The 20944-nt window shown below is 42.0% G+C and overlaps 1 protein-coding gene across 1 annotated transcript; it reads right to left on the bottom strand.

The window, feature by feature from the left end:
- Positions 1–7184: 7184 nt before the first annotated feature.
- PTGER4 (prostaglandin E receptor 4) lies at positions 7185–20714 on the bottom strand. Its single transcript, XM_019631965.1, has 3 exons — positions 20138–20714; positions 18774–19689; positions 7185–9144 (listed from the first exon to the last, which is right to left on the bottom strand). The coding sequence occupies exons 2-3, from the start codon at positions 19644–19646 to the stop codon at positions 8554–8556; spliced, it is 1464 nt and encodes a 487-aa protein (XP_019487510.1). The 5' UTR covers positions 19647–19689; positions 20138–20714; the 3' UTR covers positions 7185–8553.
- Positions 20715–20944: the final 230 nt, after the last annotated feature.

Here is a 20944-nt window from a genome sequence, read left to right as displayed (position 1 = left end):
CCACAGGGGCTGCAGCCTACGCCGTCGCTGGCGACTCACGGCAGCCCAGCTCCAGGTTGAGCAGTTGTTCAGCATCTTAGCTGTAGAGGGCAGTGTCACTGGCCCTCATATGTGGGATCCAAACCGGGGCCCTCTGGCGTCCCAAACCAGTTCTTAGCCATCGCGCCACTCGGCCGGCCCCCAACTTGTACTTCTTAATCCCTTTCTCATGCATCCCCAAACCCCCTCGCATCTCGCAACTATCAAAATATTCTTTGTATCTATGAGTGTGTTTCTGTTTTATTTGTTTATTTTGCTCTTCAGAGTCTACATACAAGCGAAATCACATTGCATTTGTCTTTCTCTGTCTGACATACTCCACTCAGCACATAACCCTCCAGGTCCATCCATGCTGCTGCAGATGGCAAGAGCCCATTCCCTTCCATGGCTGAACAATATTCCATTGTGTATATGCACCAGCTCCTCTTTATCCATTCATCCATGGATGGACACCCAGGCTGCCCCCACATCTTGGCCATTGTAAGCAGTGCTACAATGAACATATGGATGCATGTGTTCCTTCAAAGTAGTGTTTTGGGTTTCTTTGGGTACATGCCCAGAAGTGGGATTAATGGATCCTTCTTTGTCTCTTGTTATAGCATTTGTTTTAAAGTCTGTTTTGTATTGCGACTCAGCTTTTTGTTTGTTTGTTTTTGTTTCCATTTTCATGAAATATCTTTTTCCCATTCCCTTTACTTTCAGTCTGTGTGTGCCTTTCAATCTGAAGTGAGGCTCTTGTTGGCAGCATATGTAAGGGTCTTGTTTTTTCATCCAGTCAAACACTTTATGTTTTGATTGGCACATTTAATCTATTTACACCTAAAATAACTGTTGATAGATAAGTAATTATTGCCATTTGATTCATAGGTTTGATCTTTGTTTTCCTCTTTTTCTTCTTAAAGAAGTCCCTCTAAAATTTTTTGTAATACTGGTTTGGTGGCGATGAACGTTTTTAGGTTTTTTTTTGTCTGGGAAGCTCTTTATCCTTTGATTCTAATGATTGCTTTGTTGGATAATCTTGGTTGTAGGTCCTTGCTTTTCATCACTTTGAATATTTCCTGCCAATCCCTCTGGTCTGCAGAGTTTCTATTTAGAAATCACCTGACAGTCTTATGGGAGTTCCCTTGTAGGTAACTAACTGCTTTTCTCTAGCTGCTTTTAAGATTCTCTCTTTGTCTTTAACCTTTGGCATTTTAATTATGATATGTCTTGATGTAGGCCTTTTTGGGTTCATCTTGTTTGGGACTCTGTTCTTCCTGGGCTTGTATATCTATTTCCTTTGCCAGGTTAAGAAAGTTTTCTATCCTTATTCAAATAGATTTTCAATTCCTTGCTCTCTCTTTTCTTCTGGCATCCCTATAATACAAATGTTGGTATGCTTGATGTTGTCCCAGAGGCTCCTTAAACTCTCCTCATTTTTTTTTTGGATTCTTTTTTTTTTTCTATTCTGATTGGTGCTACCTTATCTTCTAAATCACTGATTCAAACTTCTACTTCGTCTAACCTGTTGATTCTCTCTAATGTAGTCTTCATTTCAGTTATTATAGTCTTTATTTCTGACTGGTTTTTTTTATGTTTTCTATCTCCAGTTTTATATTCCCTATCTCTTTGTTGAAGTTCTCTCTAAGATTGAGCATCCTTATAACCAGTCTATGGAACTCTGTGTCTGGTAGATTGCTTGTCTCCATTTTGTTTAGTTCTTTTTCTGGAGTTTGTTCTATTTTTTTTTTAATTGGGAAATGTTTCTTTGTCTCCCCATTTTGGCTGGCTCCCTGTGTTTGTTGCTATGTATTAGGTAGGTCTGCTGTGTCTCCCAGTCTTAGTAGAGTGGCCTTACAAAGTAGGTGTCCTGTGGGACCCAGTAGTGCAGTCGTCTTAGCCACTAGAGCTGGGTGCTCGAAGTGTGTCTTTTGTATGGGATGTATGTATTTCTGTTGTAGTTGAGCCTGGGATGATGTTTGCACATCACTTGGTGGGATTAAACCTCAGGCTGATTGATTGTGAGGACTGGCCATGACTACATTGGAGGCGCTGTTGTGCAAGGGCTGACCCTACAGAGCAGGGTTCACTTTAGCGGGGCTCTGGTGCTTTCCCTGTCTGTCTTTTGGGTGTATCGCCCTTGGAAGTGGCTGGGTGATGGCTTTGGGTCTGACGTTGGCCACTGGGTGTGCCAGCCCTGGGGCCTTCTGGGGGAAACCAGCTGCAGGCCAAGTTTAGCTGCAGCCTGTGCTCTGCCCAGTGCCACCTGGTATGAGCCACAAAGCAATCCACAGATGGCTGCAGCCTGCACTGGGCTTAGAGGTGCTTTGAGGGGCCAGTCTGCGAACTGAGACTGACTGTCCTAGTGCCAGGCATAGGGCTGCTCAGCCAGAGGTACAGGACATGCCAAAGCTAGATGTTTAGGTTTTGTGAACTTTTGAGAGATTTTAGGAAACTCCACAGCATGAGCGGACAGGTTGTTTGTATGGAAAAGCCACTGGAAGCAGCTTGGGGGTGCCCAAAAGTTGGGTGCAGTGGGGTCTCTGGGAATCACTAAATTGGGGCAGAAAGGTGTTAGCCATTTTGATGGAGACTCAGATACGGCGTCCGCACGCGGGGGGGGGGGCTCAACAAAGAAACAACAGCTTCCGCCAGCTCTTCCATCTGGGAGAAAGCTGCTCCTCCAGCCCTCCCTGAAGCCAGACAATTCAGCTCCTCCCCGCATATCCCTGGCCCCTTTCGAGCTGCTTCCCCAGCGCTGGAGCTCAGAGCGAGTGAGTCCATAAGCAAGTAAGTCTATGCGCTGTCCTTTTAAGAGGAGCACCTGGGACTCCAGCTGCCCTCCTCACTTAGTCACAGCCTCCACTGGTTTTCACAACCAGAAATTATGGAGGCTTGTGTTCCTAGCACTGGAATCCTAGGCTGGGGAGTCTGGTATGGGGCCGGGACCCCCTTGCTCCTCAGGGGGTACCTCTGCAGCTGAGATCTCCTTCCCCATTTTTAACGGTCACACGGTGTGGGGACCAGCCCTGTGCAGTGTGTCTGCCCCTCCTACCAGCCTTGAGGTGGTTTTGTGTGTGTGTCCGTAGTTGTAGGGCTTTGGTGCAGCAAGACTTCAGGTGATTCTCAGTGATGGTTGTTCTGTAGTTGTAATGGATATGGTCCTCTTGCCAGCTTTTTGTCAGGTTTCTCAGCTGCAGCAGTTTCTGAGAAGCAAGCAGCATCCCAGCTAGTGAGCTCCTGGCTGACTTGCCAAAACTGTCAGGGTGGAAAGAGAATTTTTCTCCCACCTTGCTGTGTTTTTCTGGCTAGACTAATAACCAAATTAACACGAGACAGATTAGCAAGAGAAAAAGTTTAGCGACATGTATACCTCCTGTATACATGGGAGAGACCCAAGAAAATTGAGTAGCTTCCCTTTTTGTTTTCTTTTTTTTTTTTTAGCTGAGCCATCCTGCCATCTGTTGGCAGCTCAGCGGCAGCTCAGCTCGGGCTGGGAATCAAACCGGCGACCCTGTTGCTCAGCTCACACTGTTGAGCGAGCTCTTAACCAACTGAGCCACTCAGCTGGCCCTCCCTTTTTGTTTTCTTAATGATACCTTTTGAAGAAAGAAGTCTTTAATTTTGATAAAGTCCAATTGTTTTTTCCTCTTATGTTTGTATTTTCTGTGTGCTGAGAAATCTGTGCTTACTCTAAAATCAGAAAAATTTTGTTTTCTGCTAGATGTTTTACAGTTTTAGCTTTTATACTTAGGCCTGTGATCCATTTCGAGTTACTTTTTATGTATAGTATGAGGTAAAGGTTGAGTTTAGTTTTGTTTTTTGATGTTGTTATTCAAGCACTTCTCATTGAAAAAACTGCACTTTCCAGTTGAAATCCTTGGCATCTGTTGAAAATCAATTCACCACTCAAAGTTTGAGCTCTGTATTCCATTCCACTGATCTATATGTTGATTCTTATGCCAATACCACTGTCTTGATTACTAGCTTAAAAATTGTACTCTTAAAAATCATGATTTTTCCAACTTTGTTCCTCCCCCCACCCCCAAATTGTTTTGTTATCCTAGTTTCTTTGCCCTTCCATATACATTTTAGAATCAACTTCTCTCTCTACCTGCAAGTCATCTGGGATTTTTATTGGAATTGAGTTGAATCTATTAATCAGTTTGGGAAGAATTGCCATCTAACAATGTCATGTCTTTGAATCCATGATCATGGCATAACTATCTTTGTTTTAGGTCTTTAATTTCTCTTTGTAATTCTTTTTCTTTATTTTAGTTTTTTTGGGAAGTGGTCTTGCCCATATTTTTAAGTTTATCCCTAAATATTTCATATTTTTTGATACTATTATAAGGAGTGCTTTTAAAATTTCATTTCCCAATTTTATACTATTACATAGAAATACAATCGATGTTTGTATATTGACCTTGTAGCCTGTAAGAGTCAAATGTTCTCTCTTGCTCCGAGTCCATTTTTCTCTGGTTTCATTTCTGGTGTACCTGGAGAACAATCATGAGATGATATTTGCAGCATCTTAGGCTCAGGTTTGGTGGGAGTGGTGGAAGAGAGCAAACTTCATGGCTTGTATTGTTCTGAAACTGGTACAAGTAATTTAGTGAAAATGAGTATTTTTGTGTTAAGGTTTATGGCCAAAAGCATAGCCAACGGTAAATACAAATTTGCCTTGATTTTTCCATGGCCCTTTGTGTTTGTGGCTCCAGTAAGAAACTTGTGGAGAGGGGTCACTGTGTTTTGGGAAAAAACTCTTGCATTCCATGGCCTTCTGATCAAAGTACCCTTAATAACTCTGCCAATGTTACAATCTTGTCTAACAGATTTGATCTGTTTGGTTAGATTGTCAAATATTATGAGGTCATGTTAAAATTACCTGTCGGCTATATCTTGTTGGGACCAGGGAAGATTTAACAGCATCCAGTTAGACAATCAGAACTTTCTTGCACAGAAAATTCAAAGCTCTAAATGGTCTGGAACAAGTTTCCCACTACAAGAATCCATCTTTGCATAACATAGCTGGTAAGACTTATGAATAAATATGGAAGATGAACAATGCCGGAGTTTTTCTTCCTTGGTTATTCTTTTAAGAATAAGCTAGGCTCAACAATAAAGACATTGTTGTGGACTGAATTGTGTCCCCTCCCAAGTTCATAGGTGAAGCTCTAACTCCCAATGTGACTGCATTTGGAGATAGGGCCTTTAAGGAGATAATTAAGGTTAAATGAGTTCATAAGAGTGGGTCCTAACCCAATATGACTAGTGTCCTTATAAGAAGAGAGACACCAGGGATGCATGTGCAGAGAAAAGGCTATCTGCAAGCCAAGGAGAGAGGCCACAGGTGAAGCCTTCCATGACTTTGATTTTGGACTTCTGGCCTCCAGAACTGTGAGAAAATAAGTTTCTGTTGAAGTTATCCATTCTGTGGTATTTTGTTAAGGCAGTCCTAGCAAACTAGTAAAGACATATAACCCAATTAAAAAATGGGCAAACAATTTGATTAGACATTTCTCCAGATAAGACATACAAATGACCAGTAAGCACATAAAAAGATGCTCAACATTATAAGTCATTAGGGAAATGCAAATCCAAACCACAGTGAGACACCACTTCATGCCCACTAGGATGGCTATTACCAAAAGCATGGACAATAACAAGTATTGATAAGGATGTGGGGAAATTGGAGCCCTTGTACATTGCTGGTGGTACTGTAAAATGGTACAGCCACTTGGGAAAATAGTTTGGCAGTTTCTCAAAAAATTAAACATATAGTTACCATTATGACCCAGCAATTTCACTCCGAAGTATATAGAGAATTGAAAACATGTTTATATAAAAGCTTGTACACAAATGCTACTGTCTGCATTATTAATAATAGCCAAAAAGTAGAAACAACCCTAATGCCCATCAACGGATGCATAAACAAAATGCGGTATATCTATACAATGAAATAGTCACCTGTAAAGAAGGAATGAAGTCCTGACTCATGCGACCACATGGATGAAGTTGGAAAAGATGCTCAGGGAAGAAAGCCCGACAGTGAAGGTCACATATTGTATGATTGGAGTGAATGCAAATGGGTATGTGGTTTCTTTCAGGGATGGGGACTATGTTCTGGAATTAACAGTGATGAACATACGAAAATAATTTACAGGGCAAGTTTTATAATATGAGACTTATATAGTTCAGTTAAAAAAAAGAATAAGCCAGAATCAGTGTTCTGGTTGGTGAACCTGAAGTAAAGGATGCGTGAGATTTTGGCCTGAGTATTAGTAATGCTAATCTGTAAATGAGGCTTTTGTTTCCCCCCCATGAACATGGGTGATAAACATTATATATATATAATGTATATATACGTATATAAATATATACACACATATATGTATGTATATATATATTTATTTATACGTGTATATAAATGTAGGTATTTTCTCATGGTCGGTAAATATGGGAGAAAAACAAAAGCCTGTCACAAGTAAAATATTCTCTGAAAACATTATTTCTTAGGCATTCGTTAGCAAAAATTGGGGAAATAGAACTATTTCTATTGGGGAAATAGAACTATTAGTGAAATATAACATTTTAGAAGTTGAAGCCAGTTGCTTGTTTTCTGAGCTATCCCTACCTCTGCTGAGAATCACTGTTCCATCAGGTCTGTGAAAATGAGTTTTGTTTTTCTGACATCATCCAAAAATCTTTTTAAAAACTTGAAAACAGCATGTTATGACCTCACTCCTGAGGATTATTGCAACTGGAAGTGTATCCTCATATTGACAGCGCCAGCATCACCTAGGAGCTTTTTAGAAATGTATACACCCCCTCATCCAAAACCTCCTGAATCAGAAACTGTGTTTTCGAGCTCTCCAGGTGACTGATACAAGCTCAAGTTTGAGAAGCACTGACCTAGAAGACTTACTAGCAAGAAGTAATACTGTCTCCCCACCATCCATATAAACCAGTGATTTTGAGTATGGCTCTCACTCAGACCTTGGTTTCTAAATACTTTTCTCCACTAAGTGGATCCAAGGCTTTGTACCATTCTTACAACTTTTCTCTAAATTTTATATTTCAAAATAAAAAGTTTTAAAGATTCCAATTGAAAAAAGATACAGAAGATGACTTGAAAAAAGCAAAAATCACACAGTTCTCCAAAATTGAGGATATGGAACTCAGATTGAGTGCATTTATTTATTACAATCTCCAAAATGACTTCAGTTGGTATAGTTGCTTCTTAAAACCATATCACTATCAGGCTCAGAATTTAATGAACAACCAGACAATTCACAAAAACACTTTAAGCACAAAACATGCTTAATATTTCTTTGAGAAAGTTTCCTTCAAATATGTGTACAGCATTACTGGGTGTGACACAAAACTGTAGAAGGTGACCCTTCCATGCCCAGGTTTCGCACGCCTTATCTTGTCACACTCTTACGACATCTGTGAAAGGCTAATGTAAACAATCCTTTCACATCTCAAAGTAAAGGTCATTCTGGTACAATCTGTCTTTCTCAAATTTTAAAGGATATTCTATATCATTCCTTAGGAAAGTAAAACTATGCACAATTTCAGGGGGGAAAACAAGCTGCTTAGACTTTTTATATTGTACACTCAACTATGGGTTATTCATTAAAGACTTTAAAATTTATGTTACATTTTAAAAAGTACCAGTTCATGGGGACAAAAGTAGAAAACACTTGCCAGCATGGTAGATTCTCCTGAAATCACAGTTTTCTGGATAAATACATGTAACCATCTCTAAAAAAATTTTCACTATGTATTACACATAGTTTGGTAAGAACTTGAGTATGTTGGGCTGTAATTTTCATGCCTTAAATACTATTTTTCTTTATTCTTTTAATAGTATTAAACTCTTTAAAAAAAACTATGTCCCTTTGATAGATAATTTTACTGTGAATTTTCAACACCTTGGCCTGAACTTGTGAAAAAAAAAAATCTAACATCTGCAACTTCATTCAGCTGGGTTATACTGGGAGAGGGGTTACCATAATTTTATTATACCTTGTATTAACAATAAACCTTCTCACAGAGAAGAAAACACTTTAAATACATTAAATCATATTTACAACAATAAAATTCACATTTCATGCTTTAGTGAGACACTTAAATCATCCATAAGAGAGTCCTCCTAGTTTATGGAACTAGAGCCCTTCCATACCTGGCCTTCTGCTGTGTGCCAGATATAAAGCTCGTCATATTACGAAAATAGCAAAACTTTTGCCATCCTCCTGTCAAGTAGAAAAACTGAAGGTAGATCTTCCCAGCGATCAAGTTGTGACTGAAATCCTGTGTCACAGAGAGCTGGCAACCAATGTGTTTCAGACCTCAGGAGCCATGTAAATCAACTTGACCGTTTGCAAAGTGCTCAAAACCCAGATGTTCTCTAACGTGAGTCATAGGACAAAAATAGCCCTTCTGAGCACAGCTAAACACGTCACTTATGTGTCTATTGCACAGGATTTGAAGCTTCCAGAAACAGTGCTGTATTTCTCTCCTTAGCTACTATATACATTTTTCTGATAAGTTCAGTGTTTCATTGGGAAAGGTGACTTGCAGGGAGCTCCCCTTTGGGGCAGGCCCGGCCCTGCCGCTCCGCCCCACCTCGTCCACCAGCAAGACACTCTCTGAGTCCTGCCCCTGTGAGGAGTCCGAGGTCTCTGATATTCTCAAAGTCCTCAGGGAGGTGGTATCTGCTTGGGACAGGCTCATGCCAGGCACGCCTGGAAGCAGATTTCTGCCTCCGAGGCTGTTCTCGCTGAGGTCTGGCGTGTAAAGGAGGGTCTGAGATGTGCTGCTGATCTCCTTAAGTTCCCGGGACAGGAAGGAGCGAGAGTGACCGGACACGGCTGAGGAAGTCCTCCTGCTGTCCGAGCAGTGCTGTCCCGGACTGTCTCTGCGGGACCCACCGATGCGGCAGAAAAGGCATTTGATCTTCTCGATGGCTTTACTGAGCACTGTCTTCCGCAGGAGGATATATATCCATGGGTCCAGGATGGGGTTCACAGCTGCGATGCGGATGGCCTGCAAATCGGGATTTTTGCTGATTTCTCGTACTAAATTTGGCTGATACAACTGGTTGATGAACACTCGGACCTGCATAAGTGAGATGCCCACAATTAGATTTTATCATTAAACAATTGGGAAAACATTTGCACGCAGTGTCTCACTTAGCAACATTTGGTAACTGCCCTCTTTTCTGGTAATAAGTATCAAAAAAAAAAAAGCAAAAGCCTCAGAAAACCACTGATGATACAATCATCATTTATGTTTCGAGTTCGTATAACGTTAAATATTTTTGTAACTTATGAATATCTTTCCTAAATCAAAGACGGCATACAAAAATGCAATGTGTGTACAGGTAACATATGCATAAAGTTCCCTTGGGAAAGCATTTTATTAACTTCATTTCTGTGAGTGCTTTTAAGGTTTTGTAATTCTAATGAAATATCCTTTTGTTCCAATAGCCATTGATTGCCCTTATCCCAGTTGCTATTTTATATACTTAAATGTAACTCATTTTGTTAAGTCAACTAACCCATCTAGTCATCACAGACAAGCCCAGAGATTCCTCTATTTTAGAGACTAGAAGTCTAGACTGGAACTTTTAAACCAACATCTGAATCTCCTGTCATCCAGAATGACCAGAGACGTTTTTATTTTCTCTCTGAGTCTCATCTCCAGTTATAATCAGCAACTCTTCCTTCAAAAACCTGTTGCAGCCTTTTTCCTCTAACCGCAACTCACATCTGGACTATTGCATCAGCCAGGAAACTAGGTTTCCCACCTCCAGTTCCTCTCCTTTCCAGCCTATCCTCCAAACTGCCACAAGATTATTTCTCAAATGCAGATCTGATTATGCTACTCAGCTGCTGCTTCTGAACTATAGTTTTGCTTTACAGGGGCTCCTCGGTGACTCCATCCTGAAACTCCAATCAGAATCAACCCCTCCTTTGTGCTTGTATAGCATTTGAGCCAGTAAATAGCCAAGTGCTAAAGGAATACTCTGGACATACCAGGAGGGATGACAGCTCCTTCTAGTGCAGCCTGAGCTATTTAAGGCAAGAGGCACATCGGCCAGCCCACCACTGGCCAGGTACGGCTTCAATGAAGTAAACAGAAGGAGGCCCTAATAACCTGTTATTTTGGAGTCTTATTTTTGGCAGTTAAAAATATTTGCCCACTCACATTTTTGCATGCATTTAATCATTTAACAGTAAGCACATATTGTGTTAGGCATTGTGATAGGTTCTGGGCACAAAGAGTTGCATGAAGTGCCATAAACTTCTTGAGGGCAGCGAGTAACCTGTAGTGCAGAAGACAGGAAGGCAGACCAACTATGGCTGGGGGCGATGGGAAATGAAATGGGAGAGGAATATATACAGAGGGCACAGCTACTCCTCACCAAAATGGGAGGGCATCAAAAGATGCTCCCTGGGGGGAGAGGAAGCTTGCCCTGAATTTCTTTTATTTTTAAATTAGTGCACTGAGTTTTGATGGAGGAGTGGGAGTTTGCTAAATTTAGAAGGAAGGCTATCACATTTCAAGTAGAGCTAATTCCATGTGCAGCCATGAAAGAAGGACATGATATGCCAACTTCTGGGAACTTTAAATGATTCAATGAAGAGAGCATGAATTTTGTGTAAACTTAAGGAAGAGTATCATTTTATCCACAAGAGGAAAAAACACTCTGTTAAATGCACACTCTCAAAATTACCCTTAAAGAGATATTTTTCTCATCAAGAGAAATTTTTTTGCAACTATGTAGGGAAATGGATGTTAACTAGACTTACGTGACCATTTCACAATATATGCAAATATAGAATCACTATGTTGTACACCTGAAAGTAATATGTCAACTATATCTCAATAAAAACATACATAAAAAAGAAAAAAACTTACTCTTATTTAAGGTATTAGTATTATTATTAGTCTAGATCTAACTTCTAATTCCACTAGGATCTTTTACATACAAATCTCACCTGTAATTCATATAAAAATAATGGTTTTAAGATTACCGTCTTTAGTAATTATTTAATAATTATTACTTGCCTTTGGTAATTATTTTAGGTTAGAGAGAAGAGGCGCATCTCAGCCAAGGAGGATGCATAAAAACCATAAAAAGGAGAAAGAACTCACCAAAGCAGAGCTGGAGCCATTTAACTAGGGACGAATATCTCTTAACTTTAACAAGACCTGAGGAGGTTGCTACCTTCCCAACAGTATAATTATAATATTCATGATGTATGAATCATTAAGAAAGAGTAGGGATATTTTGGAAAGATTTATAACATTTGGATAAAAGGAGAAAGTTTAAAACGTTTAAAGAAATTTCATTGATCTGTAAAACTCAACTCATATGAAACTTACTCCTAGATGATGCTAGATCAGTGAGGTGTAACTGTCTCTTTCTTAACTGGAATTTAGACCTTCATCAGGTACAGGTCTGCAATCCTTTGTCAAGAAATTGTCATTATTGTTCATTGCTGTTGTTTTGTTGTTATTCATTTATTTTTGGTTGCAAAACCTGACCTAAAGTTATTTTGGCAGCAAAGCCTGAACTGACTTGATTATGAAGCTATTATACTTCTATTGATTCCACTTGGTATGAATATTCCTATGTTTTGCTCCAGTGGTACTGTCCCAGTTCAGATGGAGATATTACATTATTATACAGTATGTTATTAAATTACATTTCTACAACCCCCAAAATTCTGAATTTTAAAATGCACCTGGTCCTAAATGTTTAGCATAAGGGATTATGATCCTGTAAATCTATAGAATAAAATGATGAAATGGCTCTAAGATGAAATTAATACCTTGATCTCTGAAAGACAGCTAATTAAAATTTAACTACAGTGAACAAGAGAATGTGACGACTCTCTTAAAATACTTTTAGAAACTATTCTGGGATAAATGATACTATCAAGACTAAGCAGGACTCATTCTCTCGCTTGACAAAATCCAGTGAAACAAAGCTTCTTGGTTTCCTCCTACCATATTTATTGAGGTTCTCACCTGTTCCTGGGCACTGAGAGATTAATTTCCTTTAGGTCTACGAACCTCTTCTCAGATGAAAAGAGGTTTTGAGGAACTTATCAAGGTTCCCCACTCTTCTGGTGGTGGACTCTGGTCTCGGCCCCAGGTCTCCAGATGACCTCTATGTTGCTGGCTTTCTGTTTAACAGTTATTTCTTAGCAATGGAATTATTGGAAAAAAACCATGAGGCTTATATTTTACTCATATCACATACTATGTTTCTAAGGATAAAAGAAATGATAGATTAAATCTGTTATTATCAGGTCCTCCCTTGAGTGTACTTAGTCCCTAGAAAAAAAACCTATGGTAGGGTGTGTGCGCGAACTTGAGGCTTGCAGCCGCTAGGTGGCAGTGTTGCTCCACGTGGGACTTTTTGGTCCCACAGAAACATCCTAAGAGGCATTTTGCCCTACCCTCATCTCTAAGACCTTCTTTTAGAAGAGAATCTTGGTTGAGTCTGAACTTAGCACTTCTGATATTTTTTAACACTTAAATGTTTTGTTGCTGGTTGTTTCTCCCACCACTACTTCGAAAAAAACACAGTTACTACTGAAAGGAGGAACATTTTTGAACAGTTAAAATGGATATAAAAGGAATGAAATTTGTAGCTATTTAAAGGACTGTATTAGGGGGTTAGCATTTTGTTTTTTAAATTCCTATGACCTTTTAGAAAAGTCACAGTGTTGTAAAAAAAATTCATAATGGGCTTTCATAATCAAAGGTAATGATAGGCAAGGGAAGAAATGTCTCTGAGCCTCACTTCGTGCACAGCAGTAATTAACTTTGACTACTATAGAAGGCAATGAAAGGAAGCCCTATTTAATTAATTAATCAATTAATTGATGGGGGAAAGGTATACAAATTTATTAATCTTTTTTACATGCATAAGAGTTCATTAAAAAAGTAATTACAAGAAACAGACTTGTGAGCCCATCTATGTAGCCTTCTTAACGAAGAAGAGAGGGTTTGGGCTTCAAGGGAGGTCAATTGTGGGAACATAACTAGGAAATATATGGGAAAACTAATGGAAGATAGAGTTATTTATTTTTAAGTAAGATTTATGCAGGCTCATCTTGGTACTGGCTGTCTCCCATGATAAGGGTCACTCTCCTTCCTCATCCTGGTCCAGGGGAGGGAGGCAGGAAATGGAGGCCACCTTCACAAAGGGAAATTGATGCCGTGCTTTTAGGCAGATAAAGGCAGAGAACCAAGGAAGCCCTATTTTAGAGTTCCGTCGTGGGGGTTGGGGCGCTTCCAATGAAGACAAACTTCTGAGCCGAGTCACTTCATGTTGTTTCAGTAATGGGGATGTTCACAGGGTGGCAAAAAGATAAGTAGGAAAAGCTACATCCCAAACTCAGACAAAAACATTATCAAAAGTTAGTTGAATTATTTGAAAAGAATCAAGACGAATGACCTTGTTTATGCAGCGTGTTTTCAATGGAGATTGACTTGAAGTAGAGGGGAAAAAAGACAAAAATGAACAAAAGCTCAACGCACTTAGTAATGTTTGAAAATACAGCAATCTCTGCCTCACTTTACAGGCTACTTGATTTGCTCTGCCCAATGGGGAAACCCCAGATTATGAGGGGAAATGCACAGCAGCACTTCAATATCATATGGGTGGGCAAAAGCACTTTTCTGGAATTCTTGTCCAACAGGCCCTATAGTTTACACAAATAAACATGTTCAGGCAGTTTACAGTGTTGGAAGAGTGTGCTGCTGATAAAACAGAACCTCTGAGTTTGGGGGAAAACACCATAAAAAAATTCACCTAATACAAACAACATGTATAAACTTGCAATTTTCAAAGTTAGTCTATTTTTTTGTAGCTGCAGATTTGTGCTTGTGGTTTATTGGTAGTGTAGGCATACGTCACAATATTCTCAACTTCTTGAGGATGACTAGAGATTAGGGTACAGAAATTGGAGAAAATATGATAAATTCAACAGAAGATGTGATGACAGCAAATCTATAAGGAGGCTATATGCTGTAGACCCCCAAGTTTCGGAATCAAACCAACCTCTATTCAGACCCTGGCTCTGCTCCTTATAACTTATGTACAAATGATGAAAGCGCTTAGTAAAATGGCTAACATAAGATATTGGTTGACTGTCATCACATTTTTGGTAACCCATATGTAGAAGCTTAGCCACTGTGGAATATATCAATAAGTTGAAAACCACAGCTTGGAGGTAGTTTTGGGGTACAGTTAATGGAACGGTATCAAAAACATGTATTTCCTATTTAAGAATAACCTGTTGGCAGGGAATGGCTAATTGAAAAAGAATGCTTACGTTTTGATTAGACCGATTTTCAGTACTTGACTGTCAAGGTAGAAATGCTTTCTGATAAATGAGAAGCTCCTGTAAGTGGATTTGTGTAAGTCGATGCTACTTGTTCTGTTCCAAGCACATAAAAGGAATTATCTGTGTGTGCTCAGTTATCTAACTGACTTGGGAAGAGTCCCAAATCGACACAGCTGTTGCTAAAAATTCTTACCACTTTTTTTTTTTTTTAGTGAGAAAAAAAATGTATCTTTAAGTAAAGGATAGTGGAGTTCTTGGCTGGGTGGTTGGAGCTCGGTTCTCTTTCCTTCTGGGTCACTAACTGGCCAGTTACTGCAAGCAAGTTACTTAATCTCTACAGGTCAGTCTCTACATCGAAAATCTATTTCTGAAGTATTTTTTTTTAATTCCAACTTTCAGCGTTCTACTAGGAGATTATAAGAATCATTTCAGCTCTGGGGGAAAATAAATCTTGTTAGTAGATAGTAGTTCAATAAAACCAAGCCTTCACAGTCCAGCAAAGCATGGTGAAAAGAGCATTATATCAGGACTCACCCAAAGCCACCCAGTAAGTTGCATAACAATATAAATTCTTCATCTGCAGTTGAGGAAATTGAAGTACAGAAAGAGTAAAACTATTGGCCAGCCCTATTTTCTTCTGAGAGCTTTTTTCAATGAGGTACCCGCCATATGGAAACACCTCACTTTTATGTTAGCCGGCAGTCTTCAAGGTACTATTAATAGGTCTGCAATTTTATGTTATGACTGTAAAAAAACTGCTTTTAGAAATTGCTATAATCAAATCCTTCAGGTTCTGCTGTAACAGTACCCAAATGTATGGCATTACTCTTGTTATTGATAGATGTGATTTCTACTCTTATGAAATCCCATCAGTGTTTTACGACTCCACTCCCAGCTGCCTACAGTAAACCAAAGTGTGTCTGTTTATGCAGTTTTCATCTGCCCTAATAAACCTTTGCTGATCTAATGCTGGTGAAGGCTTTATACAATTAGTTTATGGTAAGCAACCAAATAAACATTCACAGGAAGCTATTTTCCTAAAGACCTAAGTTTCAGGCAGAAGATTAATCAAATTGGCCATTTTATCCCTAGTAGAGATGAATACTTGTTACTTCAGAGTAAGAAAAAAAAGAAAAGAAACAAGTAAGCAATAAACACAGCCAAGTTTGCACGGGGGAAAATGCTTTTCCAAATCCTATAGTTAACTGTTTGGCCCTGAGGCAAAAGATTTGCTTGTAATTGTTATCTTAACATTAGTAATGGCAAAGTTAGGCACCAGAAGTTGATCTGGCTATATAGAATTTAACGCCGAAACTTATGAGGCTGTCTTGCTTGCATATTTCTAAATAATGAAATCCCTTTTATTTATCTTAAGTGTAGTCTCTTTCATTTCTTCAGCTTCTCCTGTATTTTTTAAAAAAACAGAGGTTGGATATATAAACAGAAGAATAGACAAAATGACAAGAACCACCTTCCCACTAAGTCTTCTCATTTAATGTTCCTTGCAGATTGTGCTCACACCTTCTCTGTTCATTGATTATGACTCGCTTTATAAATTTTTGCAAGTTCAGCACAGTTCCTTGTTTCCACAACTAATGTCCCAACCTTTCTCAAATTTCCATTCCAAGCTCTATTTGAGAAACATACATATATTGGATAACAAATGAAAATGTACTTCTTAGACTAAACTCAATGTCAACTTCTCTTTAAGAGTCACTGTAGTTTTTTGTTGTAGTTGTTCTCTGGTGTCCGAAAGACAAAAACTGGGCTGCTTTTCAGTGACTGCCTATTTCCTTACATGTTCTGTCAAGCTTTCTGAAATTCCAAGCAAACTGTATTTGCTCTATTAGCCTTCCCAAAGCTTTTAGATGTTTTGAAGGATTTGATTTTCCTCAAACAGGATTAGCAACCAGCTTGATTTGATAAAGTTAAAAAAAGAGATGCTTCATTAGTTTTCTTGGAACTGAAGCTAGGTCTGACTGTTTTTAGATGTCAGAGTTCAGAAACGTTAAGCTTAAATTACAATGTGAATATGGGAAACATGAAGAACCAAGAGAGTTGTAAAAGGAAGCCAAGGGAGACTATAGTTGTGGATAAGTTGCCCTTTTAATTCTTTCAGTAATTGCTAAACTGTGGGTGGATGGATAGTATAATGACTTTATTGCATATCCTTAGTTTACAATTCAATTGATTCTGAAATTAGGTTTTGGTAGCCAAAACTAAAGGCTAAAAACAAGCTACTATGACTTACATGAGTCCTTATTACTTAAAAAGGTATGTTAGAGCTTCACTATGTGATTACTTCTTAACTGAGCCAATTTCAATTTTCAGGGTAAAATTACTTAATATCTACTACATGTTACTGACTATATAGAACGGACAGTATTTGTTAGTTAAAATGTGGTTAATTTGAAAACCACAAATATAGCTCCTATACTTTCTTACCTCTAACTTCTCCAGTAATTTCAAAGGCTTTGTGATAGATGGCCCTGCACCACAGGGCCAGATCTGCCACTTCAGCCCATAAGATGAATTATGCATTTTATGCCTCTCTAGATGCTGGAAGAAAACAATTCATCTGTGACTGTATAATCAATATCTTCAAATGCTTACCTCCAACTAAAACACATTTAAAAAGTACGTGCGTGTTGCTAACCTTCCAGCTCTAATTCCTCTGTTCTTTAAAGTGGATATTCTGTAAATAACAACCACTCACTTTGTCATTTATGGTTCTGTAAAACATAAGGCAGAGGCCAGAAAAGGGAGCCCCAGCAGGAGTTGTGTTGTCTCTTCCAAAATCTCACTTTATTCTCAGTTGCCATTACACACAGTAAAATATATTTATGTGGCTCAAGTGTGACTTAACTCTGTAAATTATATTGGGTCCTGGAGTGGTTTAAAGGCCCGTCAGGCCAATTATATTTACTTCTGTTTATACAAATTGGCGAGAAGCTACTGTACGTTGGCTTTCAGCCATCTCTAAGTTCCTTCCATGTACAGTCACTCTTATCAGAGATATAATATTTTTATATTAAATATCTCTGGATAGTATTAATAAGGGAAAGGAAGGATAATAGCCCATTACATTGATTTTCTCTTTCTCCCAACCAGCATAAGAAAGAGAAGTCATCTCTTCTTGAATTGGTAATTTAGAATTTCCAGGAATGCAGTGTTTTGAGAGATGAAAAAACTCAGAACTAGTTGCTTTGAAGAGACACTCTAGATAAAGTATTATGCATCTGCCCATTGGTTTCTGGTGCATTCCATTTGAATGACAGGCAAAGTAGAGGAGAACTAGGTAGGCTTTCAATGTTACTGCTTATATAACATTTTAAAAGTTAATCCAGAGGCAATTTTAAAAGAAGGTGATGTCCTAAAAATGAAGTGTACCAAAACTCAAACACACACACTGTACGAAAGCCAAAATTAGAAGCGTTCTAGAAGGGAGACATGATGTAATACTACAGGGTTTGGAGTCAGAGAAGTCTGTTTCGTCAGAAGATGTAGAGTTTGGATTGACAATAAATCAGGTGACCCTCTCTAAAGTCCTGTTTCTCTAGAATGTCATTGCACTTCTCACAGTTGTTGAGAATTCAAATTCAATACCCCGTGTACATCGGCCTGCCCTTCATAGGCACCCCTGAGAAACCTTGCTTTTCTGGTCACTAGGGAGCATGAAGGAACCTGAGTCTGTGCCATGCCGTTTGGAACTGGAACCCATACCTGCAATGACTTGTTCTCCCAGGCAGGCCACGGTAAATTAAACCACAGGGAATCTAGCTCCGCAGTGTAGTTCTGCTAGATTATTTTATGCAAGCCACTTCCTATCGAAAGTAAGGATGTTAAGACTAGACTAAAAAGCATTTAACGTATGTCTTCTAGATCTAAAATGCTATATAATCCGAACCCCCACATCCTACATAAATCAAAACACCCAAAATCCTGCTGGAAGGAACGGTGTACACCAAAAGAGATCACCACCCTTGACATTTTGAAATCTGTTCACAGTGGGGAGGATGGGGCTGTCACACTACAGCGGTTTCCCTTCCACATCTGACAGGCGGGAGTTCCCAGAAGGCTGCAAGCCAGTGTCAGGCGGCAAGGGGTAGGGGCTGTCCCGGGACAGAAAGGAAACCGGCCTTTCGGGGAAAGAAATTCGGGGATGTGGGGGAAAAGCACCTGCTACATCTCGTTAGGGAGGCGACCTGAAAGGAGATTCGGCCAGCTCCGAGAAGCTGAGAGTGGCGATCCCACCCAGGACCAGGAGGAGACACCTGGAGGAGACATGCCCTCTACCAAGGAACGAGAGGGACAGCGGGGAGCGGGAGGCTCAGGGGGGAGGCGGGTGCGAGAGAAGGGCCGAGTGGGGCAACTCACCACCAGCGGGATGGAGCAGATGAGCACCACCAGGGAGGTGGCGATGAGTAAGATGACCATCTGGATCTCGGCGCCCGCTATGCGGCGGAAGCTCCGGCGGCGGCGAAAGTCACTGAGGCGCGGCAGGGCAGGGGAGGCGGCGGCGGCCGAGTGGCCCCGGCAAGAGGCCAAGGCTAACGCCGCGGCGGCGACCGCGTGGTGCTGCTCGGTGCCCAGCGAGGTGCGGCGCATGAACTGGCGGTGCATGCGGAGCAGCGCGCCGCACACCAGCACGTTGCAGAGCACGGTGGCCAGGATGAGGAAGGAGCTGAAGCCCGCGTACATGTAGGAGAAGGCGGCGTGCGCCGTCACGTTGGTGGTCCAGTCGATGAAGCACCAGGTGTCGGGGTACTGCAGCCGCGAGCTGCCGAGGCCCATGTTGGGCAGCGCGCAGAAGAGCACGTTGGACGCATAGACGGCGAAGAGCGTGAGGCCCGCCAGCCGCTTGTCCACGTAGTGGCTGTAGAAGTAGGCGTGGTTGATGGCCAGGTAGCGCTCGATGCTCATGGCACAGATGATGCTGAGGCCCGACAGGCCGAAGAAGAGCAGGATGAAGGTGCTGTACTCGCACAGCGCCTGGCCGCCGGGCCACTGGCCCTTCATGTACGTGGCGATGGTCACCGGGCTCACCAGCAACGTGCCCAGCAAGTCAGTGACCGCCAGCCCGCATACCAGCGTGTAGAAGGTCGTCTCCTTCTGCTCCTTGCGCGATTTGCATAGAACCACGATGGCCACCAGGTTGCCCACCACCCCAAAAATGAACATCACCGCCGGGATGGTCACTGGGCTGTTCGGGATGAGGGGGGCGGACCCATTGGTCTCAGGGGTGGACATGGTGATGGCTGGTGGTACGCAGTCTTGAAATGCGAGGCTGGGTCTGGGGTGGCAGGAGAGAGGCAAAGGCGCGGTAAGTGGAAGTTACGACTTGCAAGGTGTCAGACCCACGCCCCAGAAACAATGTGCCGATGAGACACGGGGAGCAACGCGATTCTACATGGTGCATGGCAGCCACTAGCCAACTGGGGCTACCGAAATCTCCAGGTTCCGGATACGTCCTGCCAGCGGCACGGCTCTACGGGCATTAATATCTACAAGTTGATACTGCCATTCTCTCTTCCTCCCCCAAACCCAACTTCACTGCCAAGATGAACAAGACGTATCTCAAGGGAAAAGTGGCTCGCTCTAATTCCCGACAGATTCTGAGTCAAAATCCTCACCGAAAACAAATTAGGAAAGGCAGTGTGGAGCGCGCGCTCTCCTCCCTGGCACCGCTCGTGGGGCACCCGCCCACGGCTCTCCGCCCGGACCCCGCAGCCCCATCTCACCTGTGGTGGCCGCCGGCGGCGGTGGTAGCGGCGTCAGCCCCCAGCGTCGAGCCTCCGATGTCCCGGACACGCCTCTAACCTGCCTCGGCCTCCTCCCGCGCAGTGTGGAGCTCGCCAAGTCTTTGCCTTCTCAGAGCCGGGTCTCGGTGGCTGCCAGTTTTATGGAAGTGGGGTCAGAGCGCCCAGCTTTCATAAAACTGGGGAGCCAGATAGGGCAGCGGCATGGGTCAATGAAGCCCGCTCTTGGATTTCTTTCGTTCTTTCTTTCTATTTTTCCGTTCCTTCTTTGAAGGAACGGACGCTTTGCGGAGCCCGAAAGTCCCGTCCGTGGGCGGGCAGCCCTCAGGTGTGCGGCCGATCGCGCAGGTGGCACTGAGCCTCGGTCCCCGGCTGGGGCCGCCCTCCTCCAAGTTCCGGGGCAGCGAGAGCGGCTATTGGGGTTGGCGGCTGCCGCTGAGGCCGCTTCTGGCGCCCTGTTGGCGGCTGGAGGTCCACTGGGCCGGAGGCTCTGACCTGACCCCGTTCATCTTCTTCCTCTCGGGCTGCCGGGTTTCGAGCTCCGCTCTTGCCCTGGTAGCCTCTGTACAAACTTTTCTCTTGCTTCAAGTTTCCCTGGCGGAGGCGGGGACTCACTGCGCGGCCCGGGCGCCCATTGGCCGGACGGGAAGGGGCGGGGCGCGCCCTCCCCACTCTGCGCCGCGAGGTAGTTTAGCCGGGAGGGCGGGACTCGGGGCTGTGCGGGTCCCACCGCGCCGCGTGGGGACGCTCTCCGCGGCGTCTTGGGCGGGGGTCGCGGAAACAAGTCCT

The sequence above is a fragment of the Hipposideros armiger genome, unplaced genomic scaffold, assembly GCF_001890085.2.
Source record: "Hipposideros armiger isolate ML-2016 unplaced genomic scaffold, ASM189008v1 scaffold_1056, whole genome shotgun sequence".
Taxonomy (NCBI): domain Eukaryota; kingdom Metazoa; phylum Chordata; class Mammalia; order Chiroptera; family Hipposideridae; genus Hipposideros; species Hipposideros armiger.
Note: the sequence above shows the minus strand (reverse complement) of the source record. Positions and strands in the feature narration are given on the sequence as shown.

Coding starts and splice junctions, on each gene's coding strand:
- PTGER4 (XM_019631965.1), bottom strand. CDS start 19,646: ATGTCCACCCCTGAGACCAATGGGTCCGCCCCCCTCATCCCGAACAGC. Junction 9,145..18,773: donor TCTGCTCCATCCCGCTGGTG/GTGAGTTGCCCC, acceptor TCACTTATGCAG/GTCCGAGTGTTCATCAACCA.